Raw genomic sequence first — 16,190 nt, forward strand, 5'->3', positions numbered from 1 at the left:
GGTAAAGAATCTGCCTGCAATGCAGGAGGCCTGGGTTTGATCCTTGGGTCAGGAAGATCCCCTGGAGGATACTCCAGTATTCTTGCCTGGAGAATCCCATGGACAGAGGAGCCTGGCAGACTACAGTCCATGGGGTCACAGAGAGTCAGACACAACTGAGGGACTAAGCAGCGTGCAACCACAGCCAACACTGTGACAGAGAGCAAGATAGTTGGCATAGCTTTTGGATTAAGACAGTGAAAATGCATCATTGTTTCTGCCCCTGAAAGCAAATTATTTTGATTATCTTTGCTGATTGATGTAGGGTTGGGGGTGCATCTGCTAGGTCCCTGGCTGCACCCCAGGTGCCAGAGGCTGTTGATTTACTGAGTCGTTTGAGTAAAGATACTATATGTGGAACACCACATGTGCTTGACATCGTTGCCTGATGAGATTGCATTAATTTACCATCATTATTCATGATCCATCTGGCATTTGCAGCAGCCAGACAAGCAAGTTAAATGGAGATTGGTAGGAATCCTGATCACATCTCTCTGATTTTTTGTTGTGGTATTATTTTCTATATTTCCCCCCCTCAAGGGTTTGGAATTGCTTTTAATTTATTATCTTGATAAGGGGGTGGCAAGGGGAAGTATGGTTCCTAAAGTGTTCACTCAGTCCTTCCTACCCGATTTTCCTTCCCTCCATTAGGAACTCTTCCAGTTACTAAATATGTCTATTTTCATCATGTCTGACCTGGCCTGACTGGACTGGCTCTGATCTTTGTATCATTCCATCCATCCCTTTATACACGCATCCATCATCTGTCTGAATTATTGGTTAAAATGTGTGTGTTCTCAGTTGCTTAGCTGTGTTCAACTCTTTGTGACCCATGAACTGTAGCCCACCAAGCTCCTCTGTCCACAGGATTTTCCAGGCAAGAATACTGGAGCGGGTTGCCATTTCCTCCTCCAGGGGATCTTCCCAACCCAGGGATTGAATCCACATCACTTTCATCTCCTGCATTGGCAGGTGGATTCTTTACCACTTAGCCAGCTGGAAGCTGCATTAGTTAAAACATCTACAATTAATCCACTCTCCTATACACTGTTCTGATAGACTGCAGATTTTGGAAAATAGGGAAAGCATTGGTGCATCAAAGATTTGCTGAACATGATTCTCAAATATAGGTTTCCACATTTTCTGCATAAATCTAATGATACAGCTTCTTGATGACAGTGTTTCCAAATTTCCATGTTTAATGATATTTACAAGGTAGAAACTTCCAATTTGAAACTAAAATTATGTATCTCAATGTAAGCCAAATGAATTTTGAAAACATGTAGCATGATTACACTAGTAATACTATAGCTGCTAAAATTATGGCGATGTCAAATCCATCAGGACATGCTGGGGTTTTGTTACTTCACCCCATATTATCAGATCCTCTTGGTAGGATATTTCTTGCGAGCATTTCAACTTCTGCTCTTTCTGCAAACAGAGTTCTATATCTATTCCCACTATACTTTTTGGAACTGGACGTGCAACCATAAGATGACCCAGTGGCCTCAAAAGACCAGCCATGAGATGAGCCGAGACTCATTCTATGGCCTGGCCTTTGTAAGCTGCCACTCCAGCTGGTTGACCATAGTGGCATTTAGAGTCTTTGAGAGTTTGTATCAGTTCAGATCCAGAAACTAACAGCTCTTGGAAGGTTTGGATAGTTTGCTCTCCTTAGTAGGCTGTAGCCCCATAAATGGCTAGATTTCTCCCACTGGTGTTAGGTGTTTTAAGTCTATGAATTGGCTTGGATCTAAGAAATAGATGAGAAGTAGCAAGTTTCCACTTGGGTAACTTGAATTAAATCCATGCCCCTAAGATACATATCCTTTTTCTATCCATGTATGCCAAACGTCATCTTAGCGTACTACCTGCTATTCTCCTAGGGGAGCCTCTTTGCATTGCAGTGACAGAGGCTCAAGAGGGTGCGTTTCACCCAGCAAGCACTTTTTAAGTCTTTGCAGTGTCAGTTCTGCTACTAGTTCCTGGGCCGAAGTAGTCACCCAATATCAACAGAACAGGAGAGTAATCTGCCCTCAAGGACAGGAGACGAGTGGATGTTTGCTGAATAACCCAAATTATCATTGTTCTTCTCATATACTGCATATCTTTTTAAACTGTTTTTAGTGCCTCTGGTCATGGGCTCTTCAAAACTTAATGCTAATTCGTAAGCCTAAGAATATGTTCACCCTTGATATTGGAATTCATTTTGCTTTATTCCCTAGTGGCTCAGATGATAAAGAACCCACCTGCAATGCAGAAGACCCAGGTTCGATCCCTGGGTTGGAAAGACCCCCCAGAGAAGGGCATGGCAACCCACTCTAGTATTCTTGACTGGAGAATCCCATGAACAGGGGAGCCTGGCGAGCTACAGTCCATGGGGTCGCAGAGTCAGACACAACTGATGTGACTTAGCACGCATGTACACATCCCCAAAGGAAAAGAATGACAGTTTATTTTTGTTTTGTTCATTTTTGTTTTTTTAACTTTGGTGTGCTTTTGTTACTTGTTTTTTTAAAAAGTTTTGCTTTATATTGGAGTATAGCCAATTAACAATGTTGTGATAATTTCAGGTGAACATCTAAGGGACTCAGTCATGCATATACATGTATCCATTCTCCTCCAAATTCCCCTCCCATCCAGGCTGCCACATAACAATAAGCAGAGCACCCTGTGCTGTGCAGTAGGACCTTGTTGATTATCCATTTTAAATATAGCTGTGTGTGCTTGACAGTCTATTTTGTAATCTCACTTCTGACTTCTTCCTCCTAATTTGGAAAGGGAAGAGGTTGCAAATTTAATGTAAAATTCAATCAAAGATGAAAGAAGGGAAAGGAAAAAATATAATTAATTAATCACAGATTTTTTTTTCTTTATATTGTAAGAGATATTTTCAAATCTTCACCCAAAGTTATCAGGCATTTATTCAGATTAAATCTTTTCCCCATAACAGGTAGTTCAGGTTTCAGGTTTGTCATTCACAAAATTTAGAGTATTACAGCCAGTGTTGAGGCTGCTTGTAGCCTAGTTCCCTAAGAGCTATCAATCAAAGATTTCCATTCATACTCATTAGGCTGATTTTTATTAACACAGCAAGTATGAGAGAATCTAATAATGTTTAAGACATATATTTACATACTCTGCAAATCAAGGATTTTGAAGAAGAATAGAAATGGAATTATATTTCAGATCAGTGATATTTTTAAAATTGTATTGATATATTTAAGCACTTTGTCTTAGTCATTATGTCATCATATTTCAATTTTATCTTTCCCCAGGGAATATAAGCTCCATATCAATTCAAAATTCCAAGTGAGAAAACATTTTATGTTTCAGTTAAGTGTGATATTAAGTATTGGGGCCTTCAGGTCAACAAAGACATTTAGAACATAAGTAATGAAATGCTATACTGATCTCTTTAGAGACTTCCATTGACTAGACTAATATTTACCTTTGCACTTACTCATAAGGGAAGAAATTTTCTAGGTAGATTACTATTGTTTGTTTATGTCCTATAGGCACAAGCATTATTCCCTTTCAGAAGAAACGACTGACTCATATGTCTGGCTGGATGGCTCTGATTCCAAATGCAAAACACATTAACTGGTATTTTAAAGGTGTAGATCACATAACCAACATATCATATACATCAACATTCTATGGATTTAAGGTAAACAAAGAGTTGCGTAATCCATCTTCTGATCACTTATGTTGCATATTATTCTAACACAGCCCACTCACACCAGTTGTGAGACCCAGACTGTCCTTGCCTCACATATTTATACTTTTCATGACCCATCTTAAATCTCAGAAGCAAGCCAAAAAAATCTTTCTTCAAAAATCAGAAGTAAGCGATCTTTCTGCCACATTCCTGTAATATTAAGCTTATTATATCCATGATAATAGCTAACATTTATTGAGTACTTATGATGTTTTGGAAAATAGTAAAGGGCTTTATTATTTGTATTGTGAAATACAGCAGATACAGAAAATAGCAGGCCCAAATCCCATATGCCCACTACCTAGCTATCTGAATCGAACATTCTGTAACATTCTGTGGCTCTTTACTTCAGATTTTTTAAAGAAATAAATATTTTTGGATGAAGCGGAAGTCCTCTGCAGGGCTTACTCTGATATCAATCGTCACTCTCTACTGCTAACGGTCACCAGTTTCCTGAACTGTGTATTTTCCTCCCTGTTCACATTCTTCTGCTTATACAACATGTAGCAACCAAAAAATAAAATGCCTAGCATTGTTTCAGATGTTTTGAAATACTACAGAAATTAAATACTCTCTGAATGTATGCATATGTATGTGTGTATATATATACCTATATACACCTATATAAAATATATACATATATGTATATAAGTACATATACACACATATACATATATGTGCATATGTATACATGTATGTACATATATAAGAGAGAGAAGGAAAAAAAACTTTCATTGCCTTAGTGGTAAACTTGGCATTATTGCCATAGACAGATAACATGTTAAACAAAATATAAATACAAAATGAAAAACTAACTAAACCAAAACTTAACTTTTAATATAGAAGTTAAGTGATTCATGTCATCAAAATGAGTGTATATTATGCAGTATGTTAACATCTAAAATAAACTTTAATAGGAAGAAGACTATGTAATCATATCTCATAACTTCACTCAAAATCCTGACATGTTTAATATCATTGATATGAGGAATGGCTCTTCAAATCCACTGAATTGGAATACTAGCAAGAATGGAGACTGGCACCTTGAAGCAAACACTAGTACTCTGTATTACCTGGGTATGTATTCAGTAGGCAAAAGTGATTTATTTATTGCTTCATCTAAAGGAGGAGAATAGTGGCTCAATGGGCAAATGCATTATATAGTGCCTTGTATACAGCAGGATTTAATGAGTGTTTGTTGAATTAAAGAATGGAGACTAAATTTATGCTGGAAAAGGCCTTGAATAGAATTAAGAACTTATGTTTTATGCTTGGAGGTAGCACCATCATTCATAATTGACTCCAAAATTTATTTTACAAAATTAGAGGAAATTAGTACAATGAACTGTCATATATTTTGTTTCTGTTTTTATTGTTTAACTATTCTTGGAAAATAAAAATATTTAAGAATTCTCTTATTGAGAATAAGAGTTCTCAAATATTTGTTTTTGTCAAGATACTTTGACTCTACTTCTCAGATGTGCATTTTGTCGGAATGTCTTCAAACCTATTCCATACGTTTGAATTATACTAAGTTACTATCTAAAGAGTATTTTCAAATTGCCATGGTTTTGGTTACATTCAGATGCTTTGATCATCATGTTAGTTTAAACTGCTTTTATTTTCACTTCCAGTGTCAGGAAAAAATGACCTTCATCAGAGCCAGTCCATTTCTGGGACCCTGGATCCTGATGTGAAGGATGTTATTATTAATTTCCAAGCTTACTGCTGTGTTCTCCAGGATTGCTTTCCTGTACATCCTCCATCAAGAAAACCAATTCCCAGGAAGCGACCAGCCGCATATAAGTATACAGGCCTTCTGTTCATTAATACGCTTCAGTAGTTCCTGACAGCATCCTTTTCCTGTGTCATCCGGGCTGAGATACTGTGCCCTCCTCCTGCACAGAGGGTCCTGAAACACTTCACACTCATTGCTTCATTTGAGCATTACAGCCACCCTGATGACAAGATGGAAAAATCTCACAAAATTAGTGTGAAAGTTACTGGGAATCTCATACTTGCAGAATGTTAGATCAGAATTATTAGACCAACTCCCTTATTATTTGATGAGAGAGCTGATGCCCAAAGACCTTAAATGAATTACCTGAGATCACGAAACTTCTCGATGACACACTCAGAACAGCACCAGAAACTGTCTCCTCATTGATCCAGTGCTTTCTTGAGCTATGGTGTGCTTAGTTGCTCAGTCGTGTCTGACTCTTTTCAACCCCATGGACTGTATCCCGCCAGGCTACAGCTTCTCTGTTCATGGGGATTCTCCAGGAAAGAATACTAGAGTGGGTTGCCATGCCCTCATCCAGGGGATCTTCCCAACCTAGGGATTGAACCCAGATCTCCCACATTGCAGGCGATTTCTTTACTATCCGAGCCACCAAAGAAGCACAAGAATACTGGAGAGGGTAGCCTATCCCTTCTCCAGGGGATCTTCCTGACCCAGGAATCAAACCAGGCTCTCCTGCATTGCAGGCAGATTCTTTACCAGCTGAGCTACCAGGGAAGCAATGCTTCCTTAGCAGGTGGCATTTCTTTATCTAGAATAACAGTCTTTTTGTGTCTCTGTGTTTGTGTTTTTATTTTTTATTGACGTGTAGGTGATTTATACTGTTGTGCTAGTTTCTGGTGTACAGCAAACTGATTCAGTTATACATATATATTTTTCATATTCTTTTCCATTATAGTTTATTACAAGATATTGTGTGTAATTCCCTTGCTATACAGGAGGACTTTATTGTTTATTTTATACATAGTAGTGTATATCTGCTAATCCCAAACTCCTAATTTATCCCTCTTACCCCTTTTTCCCTTTGGTAACCATAAGTTTGTTTTCTATGTCTATGAGTCTGTTTCTGATTTGTAAATAAAATTCATTTGTATCATTTTTTAGATAGACTAACTGTCTTGGTCAAATCTCATAATACAGCTTGTTTAATTTTATTTCAGATATTTGATTTCCTAAATATATGTTAACTCTCTTAGTTAAAAATAATTTTTCTATCTTTGAAACTTGTAAAGCCCTTTATCTATATTTCTCATATGAAATGTCACTTTCTACCTCATATTATAGTAATTACCATATATGGTGGTACTAGTACGTGACAGTACTAGTCTTTAAGACCTTTAAAGGCATGATCCTGATTTGATGTATATTGCGTCCCCTACAGGCAAGTAATAAGCATAAAAATAATGTTGGTAATAATAAAAATTACCAGTCAATGGTAACCCACTCCAGTACTCTTGCCTGGCAAATCCCATGGACGGAGGAGCCTGGAAGGCTGCAGTCCATGGGGTCGCTAGGAGTCGGAAACGACTGAGCGACTTCACTTTCACTTTTCACTTTCATGCATTGGAGGAGTTGGCAACCCACTCCAGTGTTCTTGCCTGGAGAATCCGAGGGACGGGGGAGCCTGGTGGGCTGCCGTATCTGGGGTCGCACAGAGTCGGACATGACTGAAGCGACTCAGCAGCAGCAGGCATGTAAGAGCCCAGTACTGCACATCAAGTACGAATCAATATTATTTATTAAGTGAATTATAATTTCAAAATATACAGATACTGTGATAACTGTTGCACAAAAGAATAAGAATTGAATTTGTTTATACATTCAACCATAAAAAAAAATTTTTACTGAGTACCTGTCATGTTCCAGGCACTGTGCTGAGCACTGAGATTAGGTTGAGAACAGAGATGTGGCCTCTGCCCCCCTAACATATACTTCATGTTTATACCATAGGATAGGTTTTTTCCTCCCACAGTATGAGTTCTGCTCACTAGAAATAGTTGCAGTTGGACTTGTTAGTTTGTATTTTGCAGATAGCTATCAGTGAGAGCGGGCTTCTCTGGTGACTCAGCGGTAAAGAACCTTCCTGCAATGCAGGAGACCCGGGTTCAATCCCTGGGTCGGGAAGATTCCCTGGAGAAGAGCATGGCAACCCCCTCCAGTATTCTTGCCTGGCGAATCCCATGGACAGAGGAGCCTGGTGGGCTGCATTCCATACAGTCACAAAGAGTTGGACATGACTGAAGCAACTAACCAGCAGCAGCATCAGTGAGAACAAAGAGACTCTTGATCCAAAACTCTACCTCAGGAATAGAATATACAGTTCTAGCTACACAACACACAAGTGCTTAGTCTAAGAGATATTAGGCTTTACTGATCATAACAATGGGCAATTAGAAGAATATATAGCATCTAGTATAGTGCTGCTGGGCATAAGACTGAAAGGCTTGAGAAAAGCTAGAAAAACTCAACTATTGAATCTGCACAATGCTGATCAAGTTATTCATTAGATAGATATAACCTTTAAACAACCTTCATTGAGATCGCTTCATGAAAAAATGTATTATTGTGAGTATAAATAATCCTAAATGATCCGCTAGCTTCTCTTTTAAACCCGTGCAGACAAAATTTTTATAACAGGATTTCTGAGCAACAGATTTTTTTTAGTAATTATACCTGAGTAATTAAAATGTGTCATAAAAATATACTTTTAACCAAACAAACTATATTGGTTATTCTTTAGACTTCCTGCATTAGTATCAGAACATTTTTTAAATTTCTTACTCAGGCAGCATAGCAACCTCTGTGATCATTTTTAAACAGGAAAATACCCTCAACTGTGTAATAATATTGTTTGTAACAGTTAGTACTGAGATTGGAGAAGGCAATGGCACCCCACTCCAGTACTCTTGCCTGGAAAATCCTATGAACGAAGGAGCCTGGTAGGCTTGCAGTCCATGGGGTCGCTAAGAGTCGGATACGACTGAGTGACTTCCCTTTCACTTTTCACTTTTATGCATTGGAGAAGGAAATGGCAACCCACTCCAGTGTTCTTGCCTGGAGAATCCCAGGGACGGGGGAGCCTGGTGGGCTGCCGTCTATGGGGTCGCACAGAGTTGGACACAACTGAAGTGACTTAGCAGTAGCACTAGCAGTACTGAGATAGTTTCTAGCAGGCATAGTGATGCTAAGTAGAGATGGTATCTCCTCCAACACACTTTCCCTATGCTGCGCTATGCATGCATAGTCAGTTGTGTCTGACTCTTTGCAACCCCATGGACGGTGGCCCACCAAGTTCCTGTGTCCATGGAATTTTCCAGTCAAGAATAGTGAAGTGAGTTGCCATTTCCTTCTCCAGCGGATCTTCCCAATCCAGGGATTGAAACTGTATCTCTTGCATCTCCTGCACTGGCAGGAGGATTCTTTACCACTGGTGCCACCTGGAAAGCCGCACACTCTCCATATTTATTTCAATTTAACACAACACTTTTCACTCTGGTTATAGACTGCTATCTGTGCCCCCAGCCCAGGGGCTTACTCTCATTGACCCATCCTTTCCAATGCAGAGATCTTCCAGGCCTCCTTCACAGAATCTAACCAACTATATGCCCTCTTGTCACTTTCCCCTGAAATAGCACCATATCTAAGAATCTTTAAATGGACAAAGGATGCGTTTCTTTTCAATTTTCCACCTGTGCACACACTGCTATATTTAGAGTAGGTAACTAACAAGGATGTACTGCACAGCACAGAGAACTCTGCTGCGTATGAGGTAACAACCTAAATGGGTAAAGAATTTGAAAAGGAATAGGTACTTGTTTATGTATAACTGAATCACTTTGCTGTTCACCTGAAACTATCACAACATTGCTAATCAACTATGCTTCAGTATAAAATTAAAAAGTTTTAGAAGAGAAATCTTCTAAAGAAATCAAATTATTCATGTGATAGAAAAAATTAGGGTATCACAATAAGGCTTTAGTAGGAGAAAAAGTGATTCAGATAGTTTTCTTCAATGGAGAAAAATCTCTACGTAGTCATGTGTGTTGAGTCTTTTACTAACTGCATACTTTAGCTTGTCAGTGAAATTACAAACTATCTAATTTGCATTCTGTTATCCCCAAAACATCTAGTATAGTGCTACACCCTAAGGAGATGCTTATTAAGTAAACAGAGATAATACTAAATAGAAATATTTCTTTTCTCTTTTCAGCTTATGGTCGAATAATTCTTTCTGGCAATCATCTCGAGAAAATAATTATACCATACCTTACCCAGGAGCAAATGTTGTTATTCCTGAAGGTAAATGCATAAATGTAAATAAATAAAATGCTTGTGTTTATCACCTTTAGGATAGATGCCACAGTACTTAGCAGTTAGGGTAGATACTGTTACACAGCACACCCTGGAGAAAGAAAATGTGAAGAGGTGGGTTCCATTCTGTATCCTGGATGTTATATTATATGGAAAAAAGACTCACTAACTTCAAAATTAGGACTCATCAATAAGGCTGTCAATGTTTTATCTATAGGCTATAGTGTATGGATTATGTTATATTCCTTACATTAAAGTCTTGTTTTATAGGAACATGGATTGTGGCAGACACAGATATTCCACCAATGGAAAGGCTTGTTATTCGGGGGGTTCTAGAATTGGAAGATAAGCATAATGTAGGAGCTGCAGAGTCTTCTTACAGAAAAGTTGTTCTGAATGCTACCTACATATCACTGCAGGTAAGACTGAGGGTCTTGTTAACTTTCACCCTTACTAGCCAAGTGCTAAAATGTTGGAGATTTATTGAACAGACTGTAAGAAAGCATATTCAATTGATGTGAATGGAAACACAACTAGCTCTACCCTATGAAATGCAAGGCTATGTTCAATACGTTGAACTTATATTTCTGCTCTTCTTTACATTTTAACACATTCCTTGTGTGGTAATTATCATGCTACTTTGTAGTATGAGGTCTCCTCATTTTCAGTCCTTTAAAATAATTTATATCATTGTTAGGTAAAACTATATTCACAGCTTGCTGCAACTAACAGAGAATTCCCTGGAGTTCTGGGGGAAAAAAAGATTTTAAGCCATTAAAAAAAAAAAAGTGAACAGTATTTCTTAAGATGAATGGATGTAGAAGGGATTATGAAAACCAGGAGCAGACTAATAAAAATATTTCAGTTTGAAATAATCACCTCATTCTCTCATAAACCTCAGATGGTCTTGAATATGTAGTAGTTTAATCAATTTAATTATTCTGTCAGTGTTGAATTGGTGTTCATTTAAAAGAATAGCTTAACCAAAAGCTATTAAGCACCACTAAAAAATAAGTGGGAGCCTTTCTTTCATAAAACTAGGCCTTTAAAACTTTAAAGATACGTGATTTCTTGGTTAGATGTAGAGCTTAGAGGGAAGTTACCACTACAATTGAATCCTTACCTCATTGTTAAATTGTTGGGTAACAGGTTAAGTTATTTGACTTCTTTCCACATCAGTTTTATCATCTAAGAAATGAGGATAATAATTCCAATTCATGGGTTTAGTGTAAAGGTTAAATGATATAAAATGTGTAAAGCCTTGCATGTTATACCTGGCATAGAATCAGAAACCATTTAGTAATAGCAGTTTGTATTAACAGTGATGGCTCATGAATAGCATAGCTTGGTTTCCCCAGTGACTGAGCAGTGAAGAATCCACCTACAATGTAGGAGACACGAGTTGGATCCCTGAGTCAGGAAAATCCCCTGGAGAAAGGAACTGGCAACCCATTGCAGTCTTCTTGCCTGCAGAATTCCATGGACAGAGAAGCCTAGTGGGATACAGCCCATGGGGTCACAAAAGAGTTATAGCAACTGAACAAAAATGAAAAGAATATACTTTATATATGCTGTGTTATTTTAAGATACAGTGTGATCTGTTCAAATGGCAGTAGTTTTGGTGTCAGGAGGTCTCAGTTTTAGGTCCAGTTCAAAAGTAGAGGTTGAATTTGACCTTGGACAAAATCATTTAAACTGCCTATCCCAAAGTGGAGGAGTTAAATTAAGATCACTTCTAGTTACAATACTGTTTTCTGTAAAACAACAGTTCATTTATTTTCATTAGGGGAGGCTGCAAGCCTTCCTAATTCATTTTTTATGGGGAAGTTTTTCCTGCTCAGTTTCTAAGTATTAACAACTTTCTGCTTCACTTCAGGGAGGTAGGTTAATCGGTGGCTGGGAAGACAGTCCTTTCAAAGGAGAATTACAGATTGTTCTCAGAGGGAATCATTCTACTCCAGAGTGGGCTCTTCCAGAAGGACCAAATCAAGGATCCAAGGTCTTAGGTATGTGCTCCCAGATACCAGGTACCGAAAGAATCATGTTAGTTTTGAGAATCTGCTTTAAAACATGGAGCACAAATAGACTTGCCCTCAGTTCATACATTTACAGTCTTAGAAGTTTTTACAAACACTGATTTGTAGTAACAGGTTATAAAAGTTGCTGACATTTAAAAAAATTAAATCATGCCACATTAAATTCTAAACCAAAATGTAATTTATTACAAAACTAACATTGATCACTCCATATGTAGATTATTTCTCTAATCTGGTTTTCTTCATAATCTTTCTTTTATAGAAACAATACTATTTTTCATACTTTAGGACTTTTCTCCTAAAAGGTAACTTTCCTGCACATTATTCCTACACAGTATTAGTAATCTGTGGATCAGTTGACTCTGCTGTAAGTTATCCAGTTGTAACTATTGCTGTGTTTTAATTTTCCAGTTGCATTTGTGTGGTTGTACAGATTCGCATTTGAGCCTAGAAAGCAATGGACCTGAGAGGGTTTAATTTGGTCCCAGTAAATAACTGCTTTTATTAATACCACTGCATCTTTTTTTAAATTTATTTATTTTAATTGGAGGCTAATTACTTTACAATATTGTAGCAGTTTTTGCATACATTGACATGAATCAGCCATGGGTATACACGTGTTCCCCATCCTGAACTCCCATCCCCCTCCCTCCCCATTCCATCCCTCAGGGTCGTCCCAGTGCACCAGCCCTGAGCACCCTGTCTCATGCATCAGACCTGGACTGACGATCTATTTCACATATGATAACATACATGGTTCAATGCTATTCTCTCAAATCACCATTGCCTCTTTACTTAAAAGATACATGCTGTGTTGGCCAAAAAGCTCGTTCGTTCAGATTTTTTCCCCCATAGTATCTTATAAAAAAACCAAAAATGAACTTTTTGGCCAGCTCAATAAATGTGCTTCACTCGCTCTAATGTACAATTTCTAAAACAGTGATAGTAAGTAAGGGGATTTTTAAATGGCTCAAAATTGAGTTAGCTCTTCTAAGACAGACAAATTCAAATCTTAAAGTTTCCTGGGACTTCCTTGGGGGTTCAGTTGGTTAAGACTTTGCTTCTGGGGCAAGGAGTATAGGTTTGATCCCTAGTCGGGGAGCTAAAATCCCACACAGTGTGAGATAAAGAAAAGGAAAAAGAAAAAAAAATTTCCTGAGGCAGACAAATGCAACCTTAAAAAAATTTTTTTTTTGCTTTTATGCATTTATTTTTTTATTTGAAAAACACAGTTCTGACAACACAGAACAATATCAAGAAAAGACACATCTTACCAGTTCTCCTCTCTGCATGAGGAAACTAACATTAGGAGTTTCTACATGTTCTTTTCATGCTTTTTATCTATGTCTATATTCATATTATATAAAATGACTTGAAGCCTTATACAAAAACATGGTCAAGCTAAATATATTACTGTGCATTTTCTTGTTAACATATGAATATCTTTCTAGAGCTATACTTACATATAAAGCTCTTCCTTTTCATGGCATATTACACTACAGTATTATAATATATTCTAATTTACTCCTTCATTCTGTTATTGATGTACATTTAGATTAATTCTAGTTTTTCTACCATTTCCAAATATTGTTGTATTAAGCATCCTCATTCGTGTATCCTTGTGTACTGGAGTTAATTTCTAAGGACCAGATTCCTAGCAATGGATCAGAGAGCCAAACCCTTCTTCTATAGCCCTGGGCAGATAACCCTAATCCTTTGCATTAATTCTAAAATGTTCAATCACTTACTGAAATATATCTATTGTTTCATTTTATACTAGCACCTAACTCAGTTCTGTATGGTGAATAAATAGGAGTGGGTTTTTCTCCTTCAGGGGTGTTTGGTGAACTGGACCTTCATGGAATTCCACATTCGATATATAAAACTAAACTCTCAGAAACTGCAGAAGCAGGTTCCAAAGTCCTTTCTCTGATGGATGCTGTGGATTGGCAGGTAGAGAAATTACTCTGTGGGGGGAAGTAAAAACATGCAGTGGGTCAACTTAAAAAGGTTTCTTCTTTATTTTCTTGGACATTTATTTTCTCACATGATCATCAAGATAAGAAATATGTGTTTTACGATTAGCTTGCACTCAAAAATCTGACTTTGACAGCAGGCATTTAAAAATTGTGGTGTCAGAGGTTCTTCAGAATATATAAAGAACATTATGTATAAGTTACAAAAGGGAAATGTGAATGTTTGAGGGTAAAAAAATTTGTTTACAAATTCTTGGCAAACAGAAAAAGGAATTTTTTTAAATGCACTTTTGTGTTATCTTACTTGTCTGAGATTTGCTTCTAATTCGTGATTTTACACATTAAGTGTTTGGAAAGAAACCAGATCTTGATGCCTAGTGATATTCAAAAAAAGGCATAGGCTAAGTAAGAGGTTTTGATAGAATATGAATAGTGGCAATTCCAATCTCTACTACATTCATAGGTTTGCATGTGATAATTGTGATAGTTGAGGTATGATTACTTTTTAAAGGTGATTAAATGATTTAAATATCCCCATTATCCAATTATCATTATTATTACTGATCCAGTTAATATTTTATGCATATTATTTATGCAGTTAATATTTAGCTGAGTGTCAAACATTTTCTAGGCACAGAGGATTCATTTGTGAAGAAATTTGTCAAAATAGAGAGGAAATTGCATTGAGGTGGGAGAGGCAGACACTAAATGAATAAATAAATATGTGTTAATTTTAGATCATAATCTTAGTAATGAAGGAAATAAATCAAGTGTGATAGAGACTGCCTTGGTAGAGGGTGGCAGATGACATTGAGTTGCCAAAGAAAGCCTCTCTCAAAGGTGTGACAGGATTCAGGACATGCCCCAAAATATTGACTATTTTAAGCTGAAAATTTTCTGCACGTGCCGGAGGACTTTCTGACCTTCCCCTGAAGCAGGTCATAAAACCTTCATGTGAAAGTTGCCTATACCCAGAAGAAAGGACCATCCTCAGCTCTAAAGACAAAGAGACATTAGAGAGGAATCAGAATGGACAAGTGTTGCTGTTTATCCCAGTTTCCTACACTTAGCTCATACCCTATCACATTTTCCCTATACTCCCCACTGTTCCATAAAAATGCTCAGGTTTGTGGCCCAGTAGTTAAGAATCTGCCTGCCAATACAGGGGACACGGGGCCAATACAGGGGACACGGGTTCAATCTCTGGTATGGGAAGATTCCACATGCTGTGGGGCAGCTAAGCCTGTGCACCCCAACTACTGAACCTGCATTCTAGAACCCCCAGGTTGCAACAGCTGAGCACAAGTGCTGTACCTTCTGAAGCCCATGTGCCCTAGAGCCTGGTCTCTGCAGCAAGAGAAGCCACTGCTTGGGAAGCCCGTGTACTGCAGCTAGCGTAGCCTCGCTTGCCACAGCTAGAGAAGGCCTGCGTGCAGCCACAAAGAGTCAGCGCGTCAGTATATTTATAAATAAACAACTTGTTAAATGCTCAGGTTTAACAATGTCTTCAAGTCTTCTGTCACATAAAACTTACATTGAATAAAATTTATACGCTTTTCTCTTATAATTCAGTCTTTTATTACAGGGATCCCAGCTGAGAACTTGGTGGGTAGAGGAAAAACATCTTTTTTCTCCTCTGCAAGTATAGTTGAGCAGAGGCTTGGATGACAAAGAGGAGCTTGTCATATATGATAGAGATTCTAAGACTTGACCCTGTACTGTCACTTTTCTCTGCCTTTCTCACTTTTCAGGAATATCCAGTGATAGTTAATTGTGTAAAAAAATCTGGGGGGAATTTTTTTAAGTCTTAAGATTATTATTCTGACCAATTTTTAATAAAAATAAGAATATATTTGCTTTGATCTATCTAATTTTAAAAATGTATATAAAGTGACTGAATTCAGCTTGAGGAAATGTTAACATAATTCAGGATATAGAATTCTTGGTATCAAACTAAAGCGTATTTATTTTAGAAACCTAAAGGTATGGTTTGTTTTCTCTGATAATACTATGGTTGCAACCAATGTACATTAAATTAGAATTATTTAATAGTTATTAAGAGATATAAACCTATTTTTAAAAATTGTCTTGAATTTGGAATTTTTCTAAGGAGGGTGAAGAGATTGTGATAACAACCACAAGCTATGATTTCCACCAGACGGAAACTAGAAGCATCGTTAAAATCCTGCATGATCACAAAATTCTCATTCTCAATGATACCCTTTCCTACACCCACTTTGGTAAGTGGCTGTTCTTTAACCAAATAGCTATATCATTAAAATATCTTGAAAAAGTCACATTTTAGT

At 37.5% G+C, this 16,190-nt stretch overlaps 1 protein-coding gene across 1 annotated transcript in view; it reads left to right on the forward strand.

Annotated features, from left to right (window-relative positions):
- The window catches only part of PKHD1L1 (polycystic kidney and hepatic disease 1 (autosomal recessive)-like 1), a 179,905-nt gene that overhangs the window by 111,818 nt on the left and 51,897 nt on the right, over window positions 1-16,190 (forward strand). The window contains exons 51-58 of the mRNA XM_018058351.1: window positions 3,558-3,709; window positions 4,678-4,837; window positions 5,395-5,566; window positions 9,772-9,860; window positions 10,143-10,291; window positions 11,749-11,878; window positions 13,743-13,861; window positions 15,995-16,124. Coding sequence (XP_017913840.1) covers window positions 3,558-3,709; window positions 4,678-4,837; window positions 5,395-5,566; window positions 9,772-9,860; window positions 10,143-10,291; window positions 11,749-11,878; window positions 13,743-13,861; window positions 15,995-16,124 — 1,101 coding nt within the window. The remainder of the gene's footprint in view (window positions 1-3,557; window positions 3,710-4,677; window positions 4,838-5,394; window positions 5,567-9,771; window positions 9,861-10,142; window positions 10,292-11,748; window positions 11,879-13,742; window positions 13,862-15,994; window positions 16,125-16,190) is intronic.

The sequence above is a fragment of the Capra hircus genome, chromosome 14 (genome assembly GCF_001704415.2).
Source record: "Capra hircus breed San Clemente chromosome 14, ASM170441v1, whole genome shotgun sequence".
NCBI classification, from domain to species: domain Eukaryota; kingdom Metazoa; phylum Chordata; class Mammalia; order Artiodactyla; family Bovidae; genus Capra; species Capra hircus.